The following is a 20,055-nucleotide window of genomic DNA, read 5'->3' as shown; positions in this document are numbered from 1 at the left end:
TGCTCATTAACTGCCCTCATCCAAAGTTAAATAATTATGAATATTCTTTGGACTGAGGTTGCGTGACCTTGGGAGCTTTTTGCCATTCATCAGGAAAAAAAAATATGCTGACCTATAAAATCATGGACTGCAAATACCATTTCATGTACGCAACAAGGCTTCTTCCAGAACATCTCAAACTGGAAAATTTAATGAGAAGACAGCATCATCATATCAGAATCAATTTGTTTGGACTATAGGGGCAAATAAAGGCCACATATTCCTGCCAATGTTCAAGACTGAAGTAAAGAAAAAAAATAGCGATGGAAGTAGATGCATCCTGAAGTTTACCAGGAGCTTGTTTAAATGCAGGAACTTCACCTACAAAGAGCCAAAAGCTGAAAAACACACAACCATTCTCAACACCCCAAGTAACACCTCACCCTGGCAAGACAGAATTAAACAGTCAGCAGTGAAAGCCTTTCTACAAGGCTACTCTGGCTGTAATGCTGAACACAGACCTTTGAAGGTTCTGCTGCCTTCCCAGCACTGTTCACGTTTGAGGGTGATAGGAAAGACATTTTTTATGTCAGTTTTATCACAGCAAACGATGAAGAAGCTACCATGGCTCTGGCATGGCATGCAAACCTCTACCATAAAGTTAAGCCAAAGTTTTCCTGAGGTGGCTTTGAGGTGGTATTCTGCTGGGAATGAGCCAGATGAATTTTTACCAGATTTCACTATACAAGAAATCAAAAAAAATAGTTCCTTACTGTTTAGAGGAATGAGACAGAGAAACATGGGATGACCTAAAATAAATACAGGTTGCTAACAGTTTTAAGAGAGAACTAACAGGATAACTGTGAGCCTGTTTTATACAGTATGTTATAAGGAAGAGATTGCCAAAATATGCAACTATCTGAGAATTAGAAACTACAGTCACTAACCACAGGATTTCTATGTTTTGCAGCTGTTTTCCCCCTTTCTCAAAAGAACAGCACTGCATTCTGCCAAAGCATATTCCCCAGGCCTCTCTCTTTTTAGTCTCTATAAAGCAACCTGTTTGGACAGGGTGAGCATTTTTATCAGATCTGACAGTGGAGAGAGACTTCTGGGTAGACCTATCCCATCTTTTCCAGATGTCTGACTGTCACTACTGCCTGTCTAGGAAAACCTAACCTTCTGCTGTCTCTTGCTCCACCCCTTCTGATGGACTTGAAAAGCAGATGTAGAAAATTCTCTGAGCTTACTCTTGTGAGGAAACCACACAGAAGAAAACACGTTGTGAAAATAGTTCACTAGGACAGGGTTGCTGCAAAACTGCGTTACATCAAAGGTGAACCATAGAGCTGAAATGCAACATCATCTGGGGATGTGGCTTATAGTCAGAGCAACTCTGTGTGGAGTTATGCGTACATCTGAGAGAAATACGTTTGCTAGTGGGATCACTATTTTGGCTCAAATGACATAGCATCATGAAGAGAATAGAATGACATTGGTTTAGCAAAACACTTTAAACAAGGAATACAAAGAGTCCTTCTTACTTTCGATCCATGTCAGAAGCAGCAGCATAGTGCAAAGGGGTGCGTCCCCAGTCATCCGTTTCATTAATATTGGCTCCTGTTGTCACCAGTGTCTCAATACAGTGGAAATGACAATTTGCAGCTGCATAGTGCAAAGGTGTCCTGGAACATAAGTGACAATCTATTACCTCATATTCCAGTATGCACCACCAAGGATAACAATAAGTCTTAACTGCTGCATTCCTACAGATTTCAAGCAGTCAATATCAGCGCCTTATGTTCCTCTGATGAAATGCAAAGTTACAGAAATTTAACAAAATACTGTGTTGATAGGAAGTTTTAGTTCTCCTACAAAGCCTAATAGGATACAGATCATCAATCTGTGTCTTGTAAATGACCTACTGCCAGTGACAGCCTCTGCTGTTGCTCTGCATACACACTACTTTCTTCCAGTGGGGAAGCAGAGCAAAGCACAGTGTCCCTTGCAGCATCTTATGCAGCCGGCATAGCAACACTCATAGCAACAGTTCATAGAGGGGAAAAAAACGTCTGGGAAGCACGTCAAATACCACCATCATAACCCAGGTGTTGTCTTGGGCACACAAGCACAAGAATTTAGGCAATAAGAGAAGCAATAAGGAAAAAACAAAAACCCAACCCTGTGATATTTTTAAAACAGAAAACTCAAGAGGGCGGGATGGCTTTTATGTATTTAATGAAGCCTGCACCTGTCTGCCTGGCCATATAACTGCAGCAGCAAGAGTTCTGCAGAGAAGGACAAACTCCTACTTTATTTTTTCATAGAACATATGATTTCCAGACTGGGGTGGTCTTTCTTCCTTGCCTGCTAGATTTATTTTTTTTTCTTTTTTAAACAAGCTTCATAATTTACCTACCTCCCACATTTGTCCTTCTTATTAAAATCTGCTCCACTGCTTTGCAAGAGTTTTATACATTCAACATTACTGGAAAGAGAAGTAAAGGAAAGAAAACATGAACAAACCAGAAGTTTACATTTGTGTTGCCCCCTCCCCCCAAAAAGAAAAATGTTACTCTATTTTTGTATTACTTGCCATGCAAAAACAAGGTACAGAGAAATACAACATGGAATTCAATTAAACAGAAAGTGAAGCTTTAAAAAACTATCTCCTTTCTTTCTAGAAAACCTCAAACTTCTCTTCTGCTGAAGAAGAAAAAAAAATAATTTTCCAAAGACAGCACAGTAAATGCAATTTGAATTCAGTGTGTTTGTAGATTTTCAACGCAAGCTGTACTCTAATACTTCCCACACTGAACTGGTATTTTGTAAGAGAACTTCAAAAGAAAGTTGTTGCTAGCTTATAAAATGCCAGTCTAATAATGAAGAGGTGACATTTAACGAAATCCACCCCTGTTCAGCAAAGTATTCAACAGTAAGGACTTTGCTCAAATCCTGTTTACTTAGTAAGATTTAATCACAAGAGTAACTTTTAGGTTTATTCTCATATGATTTGTTGACTGTTGATAGATTTAAGGGGCACAGCTATTTGAAGTGACTGTCACAACAACATTGCATTTATATAGGTGGATTAGTTAGATTCTGTTGCTTTGTATCTATCGAGAGAATTTACCACAGCATAGCTGCTTCTTCATCTTGTTTAAAGCCAGGTGATTTTTAATAGAAAATAAAACAGCTGAATCCTCACGTTCTGCAATTCAAGCCAATAAATGTATGATTCCAAGCCAGAAAATGACATAAAGACGCACAGCACTTTCCAAGACTCCTTGTCATTTACAGTGGCAATCGATCATTTGTGTTCACAATCAGATGAGCAGACCTTTGAAATATGTTCTCCTCCTAGTACCCATGCATCTCCCCTTAATGTAATGGGAATAACAAGCATGTGTCAGGAAAGAAATTAATGCCTTCTGTATAGCTCCAGGAAAAAAAAAAAAAAAAAAGACTGGATGCAGTATGTTGGCATATGTTCATCCCTAAACTGCTATTGCATTAAATAGCTACAGAACACTCACCGCAATGTACTAAAAATAAAAACAGTTGTTAGTGATGACAACTGTAGTAAACCACTGGAAAAATATGGTTTATTTTCATGAGCCACTTTTGCTTCTTATGAAGCCTCTCCTCTTTAGGACAGCCATGTTGTTTTTATTATTCTTTTGGGGTGCAGCCTTATCCAAGAGGTAGCATCTGAACTATACTATGATAAACTCCATCCAAGCAACAGTCACACCTCCTCTATTAATGTGAAACGAGTATCAAGAAGAGTAACACCATAAGAATAATAAAAAACAGTATTTGGATCAATTTCATTCGTTTTTTGTAATAACAAAAAAAAAAAAGCTATATATATTTTGGTCCACTGAGAAGTAAAAACAGCTTCCAGAGAGACTGACATGTATTTGCTGTGGATGACAATTTCTGCTTGCTGTAACCACAGAGGATCCAAGCTGGGTTCTAGCCAATGCTCCATTTCAGCTGTTTTCTGAGCCATGAAGTACTCAGCAGAAGTCAAAACTCAATCCTTGACGAATGTTTTGTCCTTTTGCTAGGTTAACTTCACAGCACTCCACTGACAATTATTTGGAAATATTTAAGCTAACTGGATGCTACATTTACAACCTAAATTATGTATTTCAGTTTTCATTTGTTTCCACTTCTGGCCTCCCAGCACTTATCAGGAATCTATTACCCTGAGAGAACAACAGTCTTTTGACTTTCTAATTTGGAGCTCTGGGGGTTGTTTGCTTGGTTTGGAGTTGGTTTGTTGTTGCTGGTTTAGATTATTGGTTTTTCATCTAGAAACTTTTGAACTCGCACCTGAAAAATGGCAAAGAGGGAGATGAGCTGCATTTGGACTCCAGGGTTGCAATCTGACGGCCACTGTTGCGCAGTTGAATTTTTGGACAAGGACACAGTTCAAAGCAGTAACTTCCCTGCCAGCAGCATCCCAGGAGCTACAGCTCCTCCTCCTCATTCGCTCTGCTTTAGGAACTGATTTCCTGCTGACCACAGGCCTTCAGCAACCGTTGTGGCCAACAGACGGACCTGGGTGAGTATGCAGTACCCCCACCCAAAGCTGAAGCAGACTTCACAGGGGCATGAAAAGGAAGAGTTTTACCCTATGCTGAAATCCATGCTTCAAATCACAACCCAGCTCTCTGCGGTAGAGGGAACCAGACCATCTCCTTTACTTCGCAAGAAACCCCTACACGAGGGCAGTGGCAACAGACAGCCTCAAGTGACCCAGATCTGACACCAGACCACTTTGCTTCTCTTGCGCCACAATAAATTCCTCTGTGGATGGCACAGTCAAGTTGGCTGGCACCAAATCTGCAACGAAGCCACTAAATAACTTACAACAGCTACAGTCACAGCTACTCACCCTCCTGCAGCGGCAGCGTGGAGGCACGTTCTTCCAAAACTATCAGGGGTGTCTATTTCAAAGCCTGCAGACAGCACGTGCTCATTACTAAACAAGGACACTATGCTATACTTTTGTCCTAGTTAAACCACAAGAAACATTGCAGAGACAGAAAAATCAGTTAGTTGGAAAAAAACAGAACGCAAGCAACTACAGTCAGAAAGAGGTTGTCACGGGAACGGCGAGCGGCTGCTCCAGTTTGGCAGCTCTATAAAAAGAGCTGCAAAGTCGACGAGCATCTATTATATTTCCGCATCCAGCTCTGTGCCCCAACCCTATTTAAAACCATGTGACAGGCATTTATTTATAAGGCAGATACTTATCAAGAGGACTGCAACAGCAGGACATGAAGACAGAAAACATGAAGAAATGAGGAAAAAAATGGAGAGTCAGTCTGAACATGAAATGGGGCCATTTTTGTTAGGTGTGGTTTTCAGGTTGGAAAGAGGCTTCCAGGAGCACGCAGGGAGATTCATCACAATGCACAAGGCCGATGATAAACGCCTAGCAGTAGTAACTCTGGTCACCCAGAGCTTTTTTCTTTCCCTTCTTGATCTAGTGGTCAATGCCAGAGTGCACCAATGTTTAATGTAATGGGATATGTACTCGGCATTTTTCACAGTTTTTTTATATCCTACAGAACTCAAGTTTAGGGGAAAAAGTAGTTGTAGGAGATTTTACGTGTTAAGTAATGAAGCCGTTTTATAGAAAAAGCATATGATCTGCATTGTGACTTTTTAACTCATGGGAACTCTTACCTGGAAAAAAAGAATTTGGAATTTGGCACCTGATCACTGCCTCTTTTGAAACGGTTGCATCAGCAAACTCCTGCTTCTTTTGCTTTGGGCTCTCATGAGGATCCTGAGAATGCTCTCTCGACACTACACTTTCACTCATTTCCCCTCTCATGCCCACAGAGCTTTGGCCAGCCTAACTCCTTTACTCTGCCTGGATTTAGAAACATACTTCAGCTGTATCTAAAATACATCATCACCAGTGAGATATAAATACCTGCATCAATGCAGGCACCAAGGAGATAATTTCCTGAATTATTCCTTCAGAGGGAAAAAAAATCCAAATCAAAACAGTATCTCACACTCCTACAGTTTGGAAAAGGGTCCTAAATTTCCTCCCTCCTCCTGGTGAATTAATGTAAACTCTCTGAACCTGCCAGGAGAAAAGAGCTTCAGGCGTGAACAATACAGGATGCCATTAGGAAAGCCTCGCACACTCCTGTACACTACACCACACAGCCGAACACAGCAGCACAGGAAGTCTTTCATTTGAACAATTCACAACAATGAGTATAAGGGGGCCGAAAGCAGCAGAGACAGACACTACTTGAGCTCCACAGACACTGGCGGGATTTACTTACCCGATGACAACAATTTCCTGCAGCAGTCTGAGTGTGCATTCAGCGCTGCTAAGTGTAAAGGGAACATGTTGTGGATCCCACACCTGAAAGGCACAACAGCCTCATTACACAGAGTCATGTGAAAATGCAGGTTGCGTACAGACACAACACATCAAAAGCTCCTTCCACGAAGGCAGCATTTTTTATCTTTTTTGAGGAAGATTCTTCCTGCCATGCTATTTTTATCTGTATTTCCTTACCAGCTTTCTTGGGAGTTAAAAATATTCTGATACAGCAAAATTTTGGCATTATGCTTTGAACAGAATGGGGCAGGAAGGTTTGTAAAAATTCAAGGCTAAAGCCAAGGTAAGGGAGGAAGTGGGAGAGCAAATACTGCTTTGAGGCAATTTCCCGGTACAAGATGCACAAATTTCTGCATCTGTAAATGCAGAAATCTTCTTGATAGTATTTCTGAAACCCATTTTTCCTGCAGTTAACATCCTTTAGATACCTCTCATGGGTTTTCAAAGCCTCCCCTTCTTCCCTCTCTCTGTCTCTTCCCTGGGGCTGGGGTAGCTGATGGCTCTTCTTCACTCTTTCCTTAGGCTGCCATGACACTTAGGTTTTTCTTCCCACATCCTAAGAACCAAACACCCAATTTTCCTATTTGCTCCAGCTACACTCCTCACAGTCCCTTTCACTTTTTCCCCCTTTAACACAGGGCCTTTTCTTCAGTTACACTACAAACTTCTCAGAGTGGACATGCTGGGTAAAAAAAAAAAAGGTAGACACATATCATTAGGCTAAATCTGTATCAGGCAACGACACAGTTTTTAAACAAGCTGAGCACTCAGCAGCTTTTATTAGTATCAGCAAATCAAATCAGCCCAGTTCAGTCCCTAAGCATGCCACTGCTTAGTGTCTTGGAAGACTTTTGGGTTTGGACATCTTGGCTTCTGTCATTTAGCATTGTTTTGTGAAAAGCATCTTGTTCTTCTAGAAATATCCTACCGGCAGTCCTCCAAGTGCACATAAACATGGAGCTTCGGAAACCAACTATCTTGACAAGATTATCATCTACTGCCTGGTTCAGCAGATATATTTTAGAAAAATTACACACTCTTGAACAATAGCAGATGGATTCGTATCTGCCCTTCATTTCTGCAAGACAATTGGTGGATGGGAGTGTATGATCACCTCATGGAAGAGGATTTCAGATATGGACCCAAAGATGAAGAAACTTGTTTTTCTGCAAGGCTCACCATAAATCATAATTACTAATGAAGCTTTAGACAAAAAGTAATGTGGAGGTTTATAAAGATATCTTGCTCTCTCCAATGTTTTATACACATATGTATTTAACTAATTTTGAAAAACTTACTCTTACCAGAACCACAGGCTCATCCTTCCTGTGTCTTCACATTAAATGTGTCCTCCTTGATGCTTCACTACACTTAGGAGTGACTTGTGGTGCTGTACATATTTTAATTTTGCTAGCTAGTGTCAGCATCTACATCTTAGAGTAAATCTATTAAAAGATGATCTGACATCCTATTCTATGAAGGAAAAGGCACAAGCTCCACCAAGCTGCTGCATCTGTATGAACAGGTTGCCTTTTTTAGCTGTGCATTCATTTATAAGCTAATATAGGACATTCTGTATCGCCGTGCATCTTCCTACACCCATTTCCCTCTACCTCCTCCTCCACCTAGTTATCTAAAGCAATATTTTTCTTCTTTCACGTCAAGTTTTCCACCAGCGCGTTTTGGCTGGTTTCCATCGAAATACACTATCTGCACATCTGCTAACCAGTATCACACTTCTATAGCTCTGTTCACACTGGTTCCTCCCACCTCTTACACACTTTCCCCTTTAAATGCAGTTGCCCCAAAGACTGAGCTGCCTGCAGTTGTTTCTACCAACACTGCAGAATTTTCTTTTCAAAGCCAGTTCAGGGAGCTCAGCCAGAGTTATTTACATGCAGCACATATGAAAGCCCATTCCCAGCATTTCAATGCTCCTTGTTTAGCACAGACAGTAGCATCATTTGGATCTGCCTGGTGTCTCTGAGCCAACTTCTTATTTCATTTATTTCTGCTGCTGGAAAAAGTATTTTATTCAATCAATGTTCCAGTTGCCCATGTGTGAAATAGAAATTTCTAACTGGATAACCCTGATTCTAAGAGTGGGCTATCCAACTGCATCTCATTTTCCCTTTAAAGCCTCAAGATAAGAGACAGATTGAGACCTGCTGTACTGGTGAAAGAGCTAGGAAAAATACATGTCTACTGAGACACCAAGATCTTGATGCTGGCTACGTTAATAAAATCCAGTGACGTTAGCTGAAGCCTGTGGAATTTCATTATCCATGCCAACTGAAGATCTGTTCCACATTCTGAGTTTGCACAGTGACAGTTGTACTTGATAAAGTAATATGGGCAAAAATGTGACCCTTTTTAAACATCATCAAGCAAACAAACAGAATACTGAGAGCTGCAAGTATCTTCAAAATTAAAACCAGCCCATTTGCATCTGAAAGTAGGTTTTCCTAACTATGTAAGTCAAGAATAGTCATTGACTTCCATGATAGGTTCTAAGTAGGAGACTCTTAAATTATATTTTGGAGATGTGAAAGTAATCACTGAAAACTTCCATTCATGAAATCAGATGCTGCTATTAAACACATGATACAGATATCCTTCATGGCATGGCATTACTCTGGCCTTATACGCCTTTGCTTACCTTCAGGTTTGCTATTTTCTTTTAACAGACCATAAGAACCTAACATAATTAACCAATACTCAGGTACTCTTAAAACTCAAGCACCTGCCAATGTTTGAGTTAACAATATGTATATTGTGGGTGCAGTCTTGACACATGTGCAAGAGAAAAAAAACAAAACAAATTGAGTTGAAGCAGAAAGCACTATCACTTAGAAATGTGTCTAATTTCAACTGCTTGTCTTTCTGTTCAAAAATACTCCCAAACTCACAAATCCGACAAAAGCAGTCCTATTATTTCAGCCACCTGAGTATCAGAAACCATGCAACATCAAGACAGGCTGTAGTTATCAGAAATACTTAGTAACATCTGCTATGCAATACTGCATTTCTATTGATTATCTTATTTCATATCTAAAGATACAAGACAAAAGAATAATCAACATGTATGTCAGGCCACTAAACATTAGGCTAACTCAGATACTAAGGAATGTGCACACAATTCCCTTGAAAGGCATCTGAATTTTTTTCAATTACATTTCCTATACAAACACTGCTACGGACTTTCCGAAATAACTGTGATCAAGATGCACTTTATATACATATGTACTTCATGTACATTATATGCCACTGTGCCACATCAACGCTTTAGGAAAAAGAAGCAGCACTTGTACTACTTGTAACCGCTTAACTGGTCGTAGTAGGAACTTAGTAGGGCTTCCTTCCCCTCCACACTTGCCAAGTGTTCATATATTTTAACCCTGTGTCACCTGCTGAAGTACAGTACAATCATGCTTATCCATTTTAACCTTCACACTTCAGAATCTGAGGAGTAACTGTGTTTCCAGGCATCAGACAGAACACTTGGACATTAGAAACAGCTCTGCTTCAGGCACCTACTTGGCAGTATCAGCTCCGCTGGTTATGAGGGTGTTGATCAAAAGCTCATGTCCGTATCTTGCAGCCACGTGCAGAGGGGTGTTACCATCCTTATCAACACAGTCAATTTCCCCCCCTGCAAAAGATATTTTCATACAGTTTAACACTGAAAGATTAAGCATGAACCAGTGGCCACAATCATTATTTCTCTCTAGCAAATGCAGCATAATCAGTCTAGCCACAGAAACACTACATTTCAGAGACCAAGAACCAACACACAGCAAGCTGTCAGCCACTGGTACTGAACGTGGTCTGGCAGCAGCATTTTCACCTCCCTCTCCAGCTGTAGTGGTGGAGAAAAATGGTGGGAAACAGGTGAACAGGATGATATACAACAGTCAAGTATATGATTCAGACGTGCCGCTCATCTAAAGGTACAAATGGATATCTTGAATTAAACTAACCAAATAAACTGCTGAAACTATGCCCTCATTCATAAAGGCACTGCCACTCAACCTCACCTGTAAGAAAGCAATGTTAAATAGTTTTTGACAGTCAACCTCACCTGTAAGACAGCAACGTTAAATAGTTTGTTCAAGTCCAGCCAGAACATACTGCAAACAAGTGTGTTGTGTGCCTTCTCTGTGTCTCACCAAAGAACAGCTGAACAGCGCTTAAGTAGAACTTTTCCTGTTATAATTGAAGCCTATCTTCTTGTGTTTTATCCTCACGTAGGAAAAGTAGATTATTTCTTTCTTCTATGCTGCGGCTTTTGATCCATGCAAAGATTGCTATCAAGTCCTTGTTTTCTTTTTGGACCAAGGAACTGTAATTTTTTCAGTCTCTCCTTGTAAGTCAGGTTTGTTGCACTCCCAACTATTCTTGCCCTTCCCCCAGTCCTCTCCAGCTGGCCCACATCCTTCTGGAAGTAAAATGTCAAAAGCCCAGGAACAGTACTACAGCTGACATCTCCCAACGCTGAGCTGAGCAAAAGGATTACTTCATGCCTGCTGGCTATGCTCCTATCTATATACTCCTGTACACTGTACAGTACCATCTACATTGTTGATCATTTGTTTTAAGCACCATGACACTGTCAACTTGTGGTCAACAAGCTTCTGATCCTCCGCATGCCCCAGATGCCTTCTCGAGGAACCACCATCCACCCACCCAGCTGTTGTCATTCTGAACTTGTCCAACTGATACTCCTGCCTGTGTGTGGGATCTTTCCTTTGCTTCACTTGCATTATAACGTCTGTCTCCAGTTTTACAGGATCATTTTCCATTCTGACTCTACCTTCTGCCAAACTAACAGTCTCTCCCAACTTCATGTTTTCTCCAAATGTTAAAAGCACATTTTCTACTCTACTATCCAAGTTGTTAATGAAAATACTGGATAGTTCCAGACCCAGGAGGGAAACTGAAAACCCCTCTCTACACCTTCCATTTCAACAACAATCCATTTATTACTGATCTCTGAATGTAGTTTTTCTACTAGTTATGCACCAACACTGTGATATTTTAATACTTTGTTAGTTTGCTGTGAGAATACTTAATGAAAGCATGTAAAAAGTCTTGCTAACGTCGTGGTAATATTTACTGCATGTCCACTATTCACAGGAGATAATGCCATAACTATGACAAGAAAAGTCCTAGTAAAACACTATACAATGTTTTCTAACAGTTAATTAAGGTCAGTGAAATGCTGAAACAGGTTCCCTGGAGTGGAGCCTCCACCAGCGTAGGTCTCCCCAAACATTACCTGCTCACAAAGAAGTCAGAGGAGAATTCTGTGTTTGCAAAGCCTATTACCCTTGTGTAGAAGAGAATTATGTGTTCAGTATCTTTTGCTCTTGAAAAATCTATGCCAAATATTGCCCACTCCTCCCTCAGTGTTTACAAACTGTTTGTTCATTCACTCATTTCAGAATTTTTGGCTGACCTATGTAAAATTCTCCAGCTTTTCTTTTTCCCTATTTTTAAAGATAGGCATTGCTTTTGCATTTTTCCAATTTTAAAGTAATCCATTTGTCCTCTACAAGTCGCTAGAGAGAGCAGCCAGAAATTGAGACTCTCTAGCCAACTCATTAAGTACTGCAGAATGAAACTCCTTTTCGTTAAATCATTGACATTTCTCTCTTCCACAATATCCCATGGCAATGAGGCATAAAGTCACTCGCAATCAAATCTATGTACAATAGTAAAATCAGAGGGGCAGCAAACAAGGAAAGAAAGAAGCAAAACCCAAGCATATTGAAGAAGAGTAGAGAGGCGTGAAGGACAGATGAAGAACTGCCAGTCCTTTCACACACAAATACAACCCACAACAGCTGTAAGTCAGAGAGCATATTTGACTAAACAAATAAAAATTGCATTAAAGCACAGTTCTTCCAGTTTGCCCAAACTCCTTTTATTATTACTATTTTATTTATCCAGGGAGACATGCGACAACAATTTGCACGATGACCTGAAATAAGCATGAGGTACTGAAGACCTGCATTTTAAAATACAATACTGTGTAAATGTGTCATTACATTCACAGTGCAACTGTTCAGTCATCTTCAACATCTCACACTCAAGTTCCAAGTTCAGGATTTTGGAAAACAAACAAAAAAAAACAACCAACAAACCCCAGACTATCCTGTCTGGTATACTGGCCAAGGCTGGGAGGCATAAGTAAATAATCAGTAACAGCAAACTCTATCAAACAGAAACAGACTTCTACCAGATCTCCAACAATAATGTCTTTAGTATTTTTGTACAAAGGAATTACCTGATGAATGACTGATAATCAGGAATCCTGGCTATACTAAAATCAACCAGGTGGCACTGGTCCACCCCCCTGAGTATTTATTCAACACTTAATGGAGACAGTGGTGAGGAGTGGACATAAGGGCAGTGAAAAAAGTACAGCTGCTGAGTGCAGGGTAGAGAAAATGATCAGAGTTCTAACAACACCAGGCTTCCCAAGGGAGGACAATTAGAAACTTTTCTTTTTTTAGTTTTTAAATAATTTGAGAAGGAAACTTTTGCCAAAAGACCTAAATCAAGATTTGAACTCTTATTTTCAAGTTAAGAATCACAACAGATCAGCTGGACCACTGTCAGCTGGAGAAATACAGCATTTTGTTAACAACCAAAATCTCAATTTGTGATGACATGCTGGAATGAGACCTGTCAGTGCAGCTCAAAGCCAGAAGCTGATGGAGAGCTAAGCGACTCTCAGGCAGTTCTTTGGCACTTTGAGTCAGAACAACTGAAAATTGCAACCTTAGAAATGCCTGATCTTTTGGAGAGTCATTAAACAGGCCCAGAAACTCACCGTTCTGAATGAGGGTCTGCGACCGCGTGAACCTCCCATGGACAGCTGTCATGTGCAGCGGGCTCTTCCCATCCTTACTCTAACAGAAACAAAACATAAACCCAACCATTTTGCATGTAAAGCAGTGGAAACAATTTGAAGTCTCGCAGCTCAACATTCTACAGCTGTTCTTCAGATAAAACCTCCGCCACAGTAGGACTGAATCTACGCATGATGGTAAGTGCAGAAGTTATAAGTGTACAAGTTAAACAGTTCCTTAGCAATGAGTAGGAAATGGGCTGGAGTGGAGCCTGTCCTTACAGCCTGGCTGTAACAATACCTGTTAGAAACCTACAGGTATATGATATATTATCCCTGTATATTAGTTTTAAGTAATATTTCCCATTCAGTCATTATTTTCTCTAACCCTTGCAACAAGGGGAATAAAGAAAAGTGAAGGAACAATAAAGCTGAGTAGAAGTAGTCTCTGAGGGATTCAAGAACTATATCCTGTTTCACAATCTGCATTTTACACATACATCCCAGAATAAAAGCCACTATATTAAAAAGTTTTGGTTAATAAATTTCTACGCAGTCAAAAACAGGATGTCTACAAAAGACAATTAGAAAACAGGGAAGGCATATGAAAGGAAAGGTACAATGAGTAGAGATCAATGTTTTGGGTTCTAGAGAAAGAAACTGAAACTGGGGAAGCCGAGGAGCTGAGAAAATAGCAATGGAAGAGTACCAACCACACTACTCACATCACTTCACGTTTATTGGCATGGGGTTTCACATTCATTGGCAAGCACAATCCCCAATTTCATTTTAATAATTCTGAGTTTAAATAGTGCACTGACTATTCACTGATCTCAGGGGACCTGCAAGAGGTGTTAAATGCTCAGAGACCAGTTTTAGAGGTAGGAACTGAAACATGCTGAGTTTAAAGTAAAGCAGATAAAATCTTATATGAACTCAGAGATCTCAAGTCTTCTGGTACCTATACCAGTACCCTCTGTTGGGTAACAGCAAGTCCCTTTCAGCTTCATCAAGATGTATCAATTTATCTCAAGAGCACTCAGATATTCTAAACAACCATACTTTGTAAACTCAGGCTCTAAAACAGATAAACAAAAACCCTTCAGTTCCTACTTCCCCGGGAAAGTCAAAAGGAACTTTTTAGATTCAGTTTTAATTAAATCCATATTGCAGGGGGAAGGAAAACTTACCACCACCACTCCTTGAGATAACGTTTTGACATAGCTCCTGGGACTATATTTTAGTAGTGGTTCATGCCTTCAGGAGAGTGGCTGGCCTAGAGTTTAAATCTGTCATTATATTTATCAAGGCGCTGAGAGCTCCTCTGCTGGGAAGTAATCTCATCCAAACAGTTTAATGATCAACATTCTCAGCATCACTCTACTTCCATCAAAGATTTAAAGCCATGCTGTACTCGTTATTATAGTTTCCAGTCTCCCGAGGTATGCAAAATAGGATAAAGTAAAACTGAAGAGCTGCAATGCAAGTTTTACCTGAATGTTAACATCTGCCCCATTATTCACTAGCAGTTCAAGACACAGTGCTCCATGAGTGGAGGCAGCAGCAAAATGCAAGGGAGTGAATCCATTATTATTAGGCTGATTTACATTAGCACCATAGTCAATCAGCTCATTAACAACAGAATCCTGACCATTGTAACAGGCAATGTGAAGTGCAGTATTTCCATAGATGTTCATTTCATCAATCTAAAATGAGACAAGGAGACATAGTTAAAATTACAGACATCGGCTTACCATTTTACATAATGCATCACATACTGCAAATGGAAATAGCTGGAGGCTTGAACTGTCACAGGGTATATTTCTCACCAGTAAATTTCATTGACAAAAATATACTCCCAGAGACCTTAATTTGGAATGCTTTACCTTTACTATTATTAACTTTTTATCCTACTGGCAATTTCTTAAAGCCTGTATAAAGCTTAAAGCTGATAGCAGGACTGTGTAATGATGATGATGACAAAAATCCTAACAGCTGAAAAGCTTTTACATATAAGTGAGAAAGTAGGATAATTAAAAAGCTCACAATCTTTATTTTAAAAAAATTAAAACACCAACTACTGAATTTTTGTGAACAGAATCACGCTTGAGAACTCTTTCCACAGATTTGTTTTGGAAAGGGAATGAAGGTGTCTGAGTGAAGAGGAGGTGAAACTGCACAGCCATTTACACTTCAATAAGAAACCACTTTCAGTAGCTCATTATTATGAAGATTAAATTAAGATTATGTTTCTTCTTGATGACTGGTTTAGTATTCAGCTGCAGTTCTGTAAAACAGGACTAGACAGATTGTACAAAAGACTCAGGGACTACATGAATACCCTTCCATGAAATACAGGTGTCTCAAAAATCATATCCCCAGTGGTGGAGAATGTGGAAGTTAAAGGCAGTTATTAGCACAGTACTGCTAATAACAGGAAACACCTATTCCCCTTCAACTTCACAGTCAACAGCCTGTGAACACGGACTTCTGACATTTTTTTGACAGGTCAAGTCAGCTGAAAATGCAATGGCTTTATTTGACATCTCTGATTAACTCATGCAGGTCCTTCTGGTCATCTCGCTGCTGCTTTGAACCACTGAGTTGACAATATTACACTAAGAGAAGTCTGTGCCCTAAAAAAAAAATTATTTTCCAGAGTGAAAAATAATCCTTCTCCTTCCCTCCATCAGCTACAGAAGAAATACAGGTCCCTAAACATAAACAGCCTGGCCTGCTGTTTAGTAAAGTATGCAGTATATATGTTGAGAACAAACACTCATCATATCAAAAGGAATGCTGAGCCAAGGTAAATTTCATTATTCCATCTTCTTCTGAGGGGATGGCATATATTTCCTGATTTCTTCAGCAAGGCGGCCTGGAATTTACTGTCCATATCGGAAATTTTTTATTCCAGAATGTTTCCTGGCTCTTCAACCAATAAGCCACATGGAGCACAAGGTGGTCCAGAAAATGGGAACTATTTTCTTCAGAAGCTCTGCCAATGTCTGTAGGAGCATCCATTCCATACGAAAGAAGAAAAGAATATCTCCAATTATGGAGAAACATGGAAGCCACAAAGAGCCCATTACCACATACCTCTACACCCAGGTTAAGGAGGTGTTTCACAATGTTAATCTGCCCATTGGACGCAGCTGCATGAAGTGGGGTATAACCCTTCTTGTCTTTACAAGTCACTTCTGCACCATGATTAATCAGTAAGGCAACAACTTCCAGGTGACCTTCAGAAGATGAAAGATAGTAATCAATGAGTATATCATCCTACAGCACCACTTCTCCCAGAGCACTGCTTTCTTGCTAATGCACTGCCCCTTTCATTGCTGTTTCACAATGCTCCCACAGTTTTACAAAGGAAAAAGAAGCAATTTCGTAAATGTTCATAACCCTGGCTCCAAGCCACGTCAAGAAATCCATGCATTCACCTTCACCAGATGTGTCAAATTTCTTTTTACTGAATTAGCTATCCAGTTATTAAAAGAACAAAACCACACCTCTTTCCAATTTATTTCTCTAAAAGTAACAGTTTATATTTTATTCTCCCTGTTACAGAAAGAACAGTGAGCACAGGACCATGATAATACAAGTCTCCCAAAACAGCATCCTATTGATGTTATCTGCAAACACAACTGCTAACACTGTTTTTTTGTTAGCAGTACAAAATAACTTTAGTAAATGATAAAATGAAGTTATCCTCTTTTCTAGCACTATTGAGGACACGGAAAACTAAATTTTAAATGAGTGCAGAATTTGATCCAAAGCTTACCAATACAAACACAACATTTTCTACTGAATCCACTGACCCGTGGATCAGGTTTTTGAATCTCCAAAACTGTATCATTAACACAAAACTGTGCAAAAAATCCCGAATACAGGTCTAAAAATATTTGAATCTGAACTCATAGTCTATACACACATACTTAGTCTGCAAACTAAAATAACTGCAATAGCCTCAACATTCACACAGATTGAGAGCTGACTGCCAGATCAATGGGACATCTGTCTTCGGGAGCAAAACGCCTACCCCTGAATTAGGATCTCCCTACAGAATACAGGGAAAGAGCTGAGCATCTCAAAATGCAACTTATAACCCATGTGTATCTTCAGTTTCCTCCTCTCCCTGAAGGTCTCAAACCATCTGGTCTGCCTTCCCAGATAGTGCCCTAACCACAAAAATTGAATCAAGGCTGAGGAATAGTCCTTATTGCTTCATGTTGAAGCAGAGCTGTCTTTCTTAGAATTAAAAATTTATTATGTCAAACACCATATAAAGCTGTGCACCATCTGAGTTGTACAGCACTTGCATGAGAGGCAACTCTGGTCATGGGCAGGTACTAGGAAACTTCATAGACAAAATCCAAAGTGCCTAAAGACATTTAAGCATTTGAGAAACTATGTGAGAGATTACACAAGATGCTCAGGTCTCATTATCTAAATTCTGTCCAAATTACACATACAATCTCATTGCTAATTTACGCCTTAAATGCTATCTAAATATTTTGAAAAGTACATCATGAATTTCTGAAAATAATTAAGCAAAAGAGATGTGGAATTGCACAACACAACATAAAAACCTTTCACCTCTACAGAGTGGAGTTCAAGGCTTGCTAGCTCAACAGCCAAATCACATTCATTGGCATGTTGCTTTCCATCTGTCTGTGTATATCCAAAAAAATGCACAATATGCTTTTCTCATAGTTTGAAATCTCCTATTATCTCATTTCCAAAAGTGCCAAGAATAAAATCAAGATTTTGACTAGTCAGATGAAAGAGTTCCTGGCCAAGAGCACACACCACCTCACAAACTGTAATCTGGAATATACTGCAAGGCCAAGAACAGATCTTGAACAAGTGTGACCACTATCACAGGCAATCTTGTCCTAGTATTTTTAAATTATAATGCCCCACTATAAGAAATCTTCCTTTAACTTGAAAGGAATGATAAGGTCATTTGATTTAATTAAGCGGTATTTGGTAACACCAGTGATGTTTTGAATAGACCAATCAGTTGCTCTTGTCCACTAAGGAAAAAAAAAAGACAACAATTTGCTCCTAACAGGAAGAAAGTCTGTGAAGTGCTTCCTAACAATATCATAATTTAGCTACTTATAAACATAGATAGATGGCAAAATTTATGATTGTATTGATTTGCATTTTACACAAAATAATTTTTTGCAAAAACTGACAGAAATACAATCTGTACTTTTTCAAGCCCAAGTATACTTCAGGCTAGAATTACAATCAGGATAAAAAGACCAAAATGAAAAAAAGCAACACAAAAAGCCCACAACTGACTGTGTTAAAAAGGAGATCACAGCCAAGTTCTCACCTGGTGCCAAACCATAAATGGGCAGTGTGTATTCAGATCAGCTGAACCTTTCACTCTTCAGAGTGAATACAACGCTCACTTTCCACAGCCAGGTCTGCTCTTGCCCATTTTAAAACATGCTGTTGGTTTGTGAATAGGAAATTAAAAAGAAGGAGCAACAGCCCAAGCCTTACCCATGTACGCTGCCCAGTGAAGAGCTCTTCTGTCCTTTTTGTCAAAAGCATTGATGTTTGCCCCTTTGGCTAAGAGCAGGTTCACCATCTAGAAGCAACAACAGCAAGTAAGCCAGCCTTGTAGATCACACACTCAACAGTTTATAACAAGTCATTCTAGCAATAAATCTGAGACTGCAAAATCCTGCTTTTGAATGACAAATTTGGGAATTACACAAAGAATGTTCAAAACGGTGTGCACTAATGACATGGACCAGTGATGGCCACAAGTAACTAGGCCAAGTTCTGTGTCCACAGAGGGGGCTGTGAGCATGCAGGGTGCTGCTACTTCAGTGTGCTTCAAATTCAACTTGGCAAACCACCTGGAAGATATACGGGCCTGAGACAGAAACATTGCTCTTAGGTTTTTAGTGAAGACCAATTTAAGGGGCTTTCTTGTGGACTGGGACAAGATTCCTCCAGACCGTGGAGTAACAAACCTTAAAATCTGCTTGATCTTTCAACAAGGAGTGTCTATTTTTTGCCACACCACAGTGGTTTTCATGTGCCCATGGCAGTGTGGACAGGCACCAGGCTGCTTTGCATGTGACGCTGGCTTTTTAGACAGCATGGCTAAGAGGTGAAAAGCTGCTTTCCCCAGTGACAGTCATCCAACATTAAACGTAAGAAAATCAGGGGAAAAAAATAAAGAAAACCGAATGGAAAACACATTCAACAAACGCCTTTTTCAGCACAACATTTTAAAATCATAAATTGCAGAGCTGGATGATTGTCTTCCTCTTGTACACTGCTGTGCCACAGAGATCGCTTAATGACAGCATATATTCACAGTTAACATTTCTGACACAATCTATCCAAAAATTCAGGAGCTTTAGATCATGACTGTTAGACTATCTCTTTCCTACAGTGCAGCATTTTAAAGTCCAAATGCCATCACTGTTTTACAGGAACTACCATTCCTCTTCCTTCTTTTAATTACAGTACAACTGATCAACTTTTTTTGACAGAAACCTACTGTTCCAGTCCGAGTTGTTATTCCATATCTAAATCTTCAGGTGTGGAATGGGCAAAAGAAGATCCTTGCACCCGGATCTAAAGATGCTAGCAAAACCCTTTACGTAGGTGTTTTATTTACAAAAGTATGCTTTCTTCATATAGAAACAGTAATTAGAGTAGAAGGGTTTGCTTGTATAAGTAGAAAATCCAGAAACACATTTTCTAGAAGACTAATTAGAAAAGCAGACTGACTGGATCTCACACAGCTGAACATTTCTTCAGTATGAAATGAATCCACAATGAATCCACCACTTTTCCCTTC

The 20,055-nt window shown here is 39.7% G+C and overlaps 1 protein-coding gene across 8 annotated transcripts in view; it reads right to left on the bottom strand.

Moving 5' to 3' along the window:
- The window catches only part of ANKRD44 (ankyrin repeat domain 44), a 142,095-nt gene that overhangs the window by 38,933 nt on the left and 83,107 nt on the right, over positions 1–20,055 (bottom strand). For 6 of the 8 annotated variants that reach the window (XM_026852322.1, XM_026852323.1, XM_026852327.1 and 3 more), the window contains exons 6-14: positions 18,738–18,825; positions 16,317–16,459; positions 14,711–14,923; positions 13,200–13,278; positions 9,899–10,013; positions 6,300–6,382; positions 4,886–5,003; positions 2,399–2,467; positions 1,524–1,664 (exon numbers count right to left, since the gene is read on the bottom strand). In XM_026852322.1, the coding sequence (XP_026708123.1) occupies positions 1,524–1,664; positions 2,399–2,467; positions 4,886–5,003; positions 6,300–6,382; positions 9,899–10,013; positions 13,200–13,278; positions 14,711–14,923; positions 16,317–16,459; positions 18,738–18,825 (1,049 nt within the window). The remainder of the gene's footprint in view (positions 1–1,523; positions 1,665–2,398; positions 2,468–4,885; positions 5,004–6,299; positions 6,383–9,898; positions 10,014–13,199; positions 13,279–14,710; positions 14,924–16,316; positions 16,460–18,737; positions 18,826–20,055) is intronic. The other 2 variants (XM_026852328.1, XM_026852326.1) reach the window with 1 other exon arrangement.

This window comes from Athene cunicularia (genome assembly GCF_003259725.1).
Source record: "Athene cunicularia isolate RWA chromosome 7 unlocalized genomic scaffold, athCun1 chr7_part1, whole genome shotgun sequence".
Classification (NCBI taxonomy): Eukaryota; Metazoa; Chordata; class Aves; order Strigiformes; family Strigidae; genus Athene; species Athene cunicularia.
The sequence above is the reverse complement of the archived record's forward strand: the minus strand, read 5'-3'. Positions and strand labels throughout refer to the sequence as shown.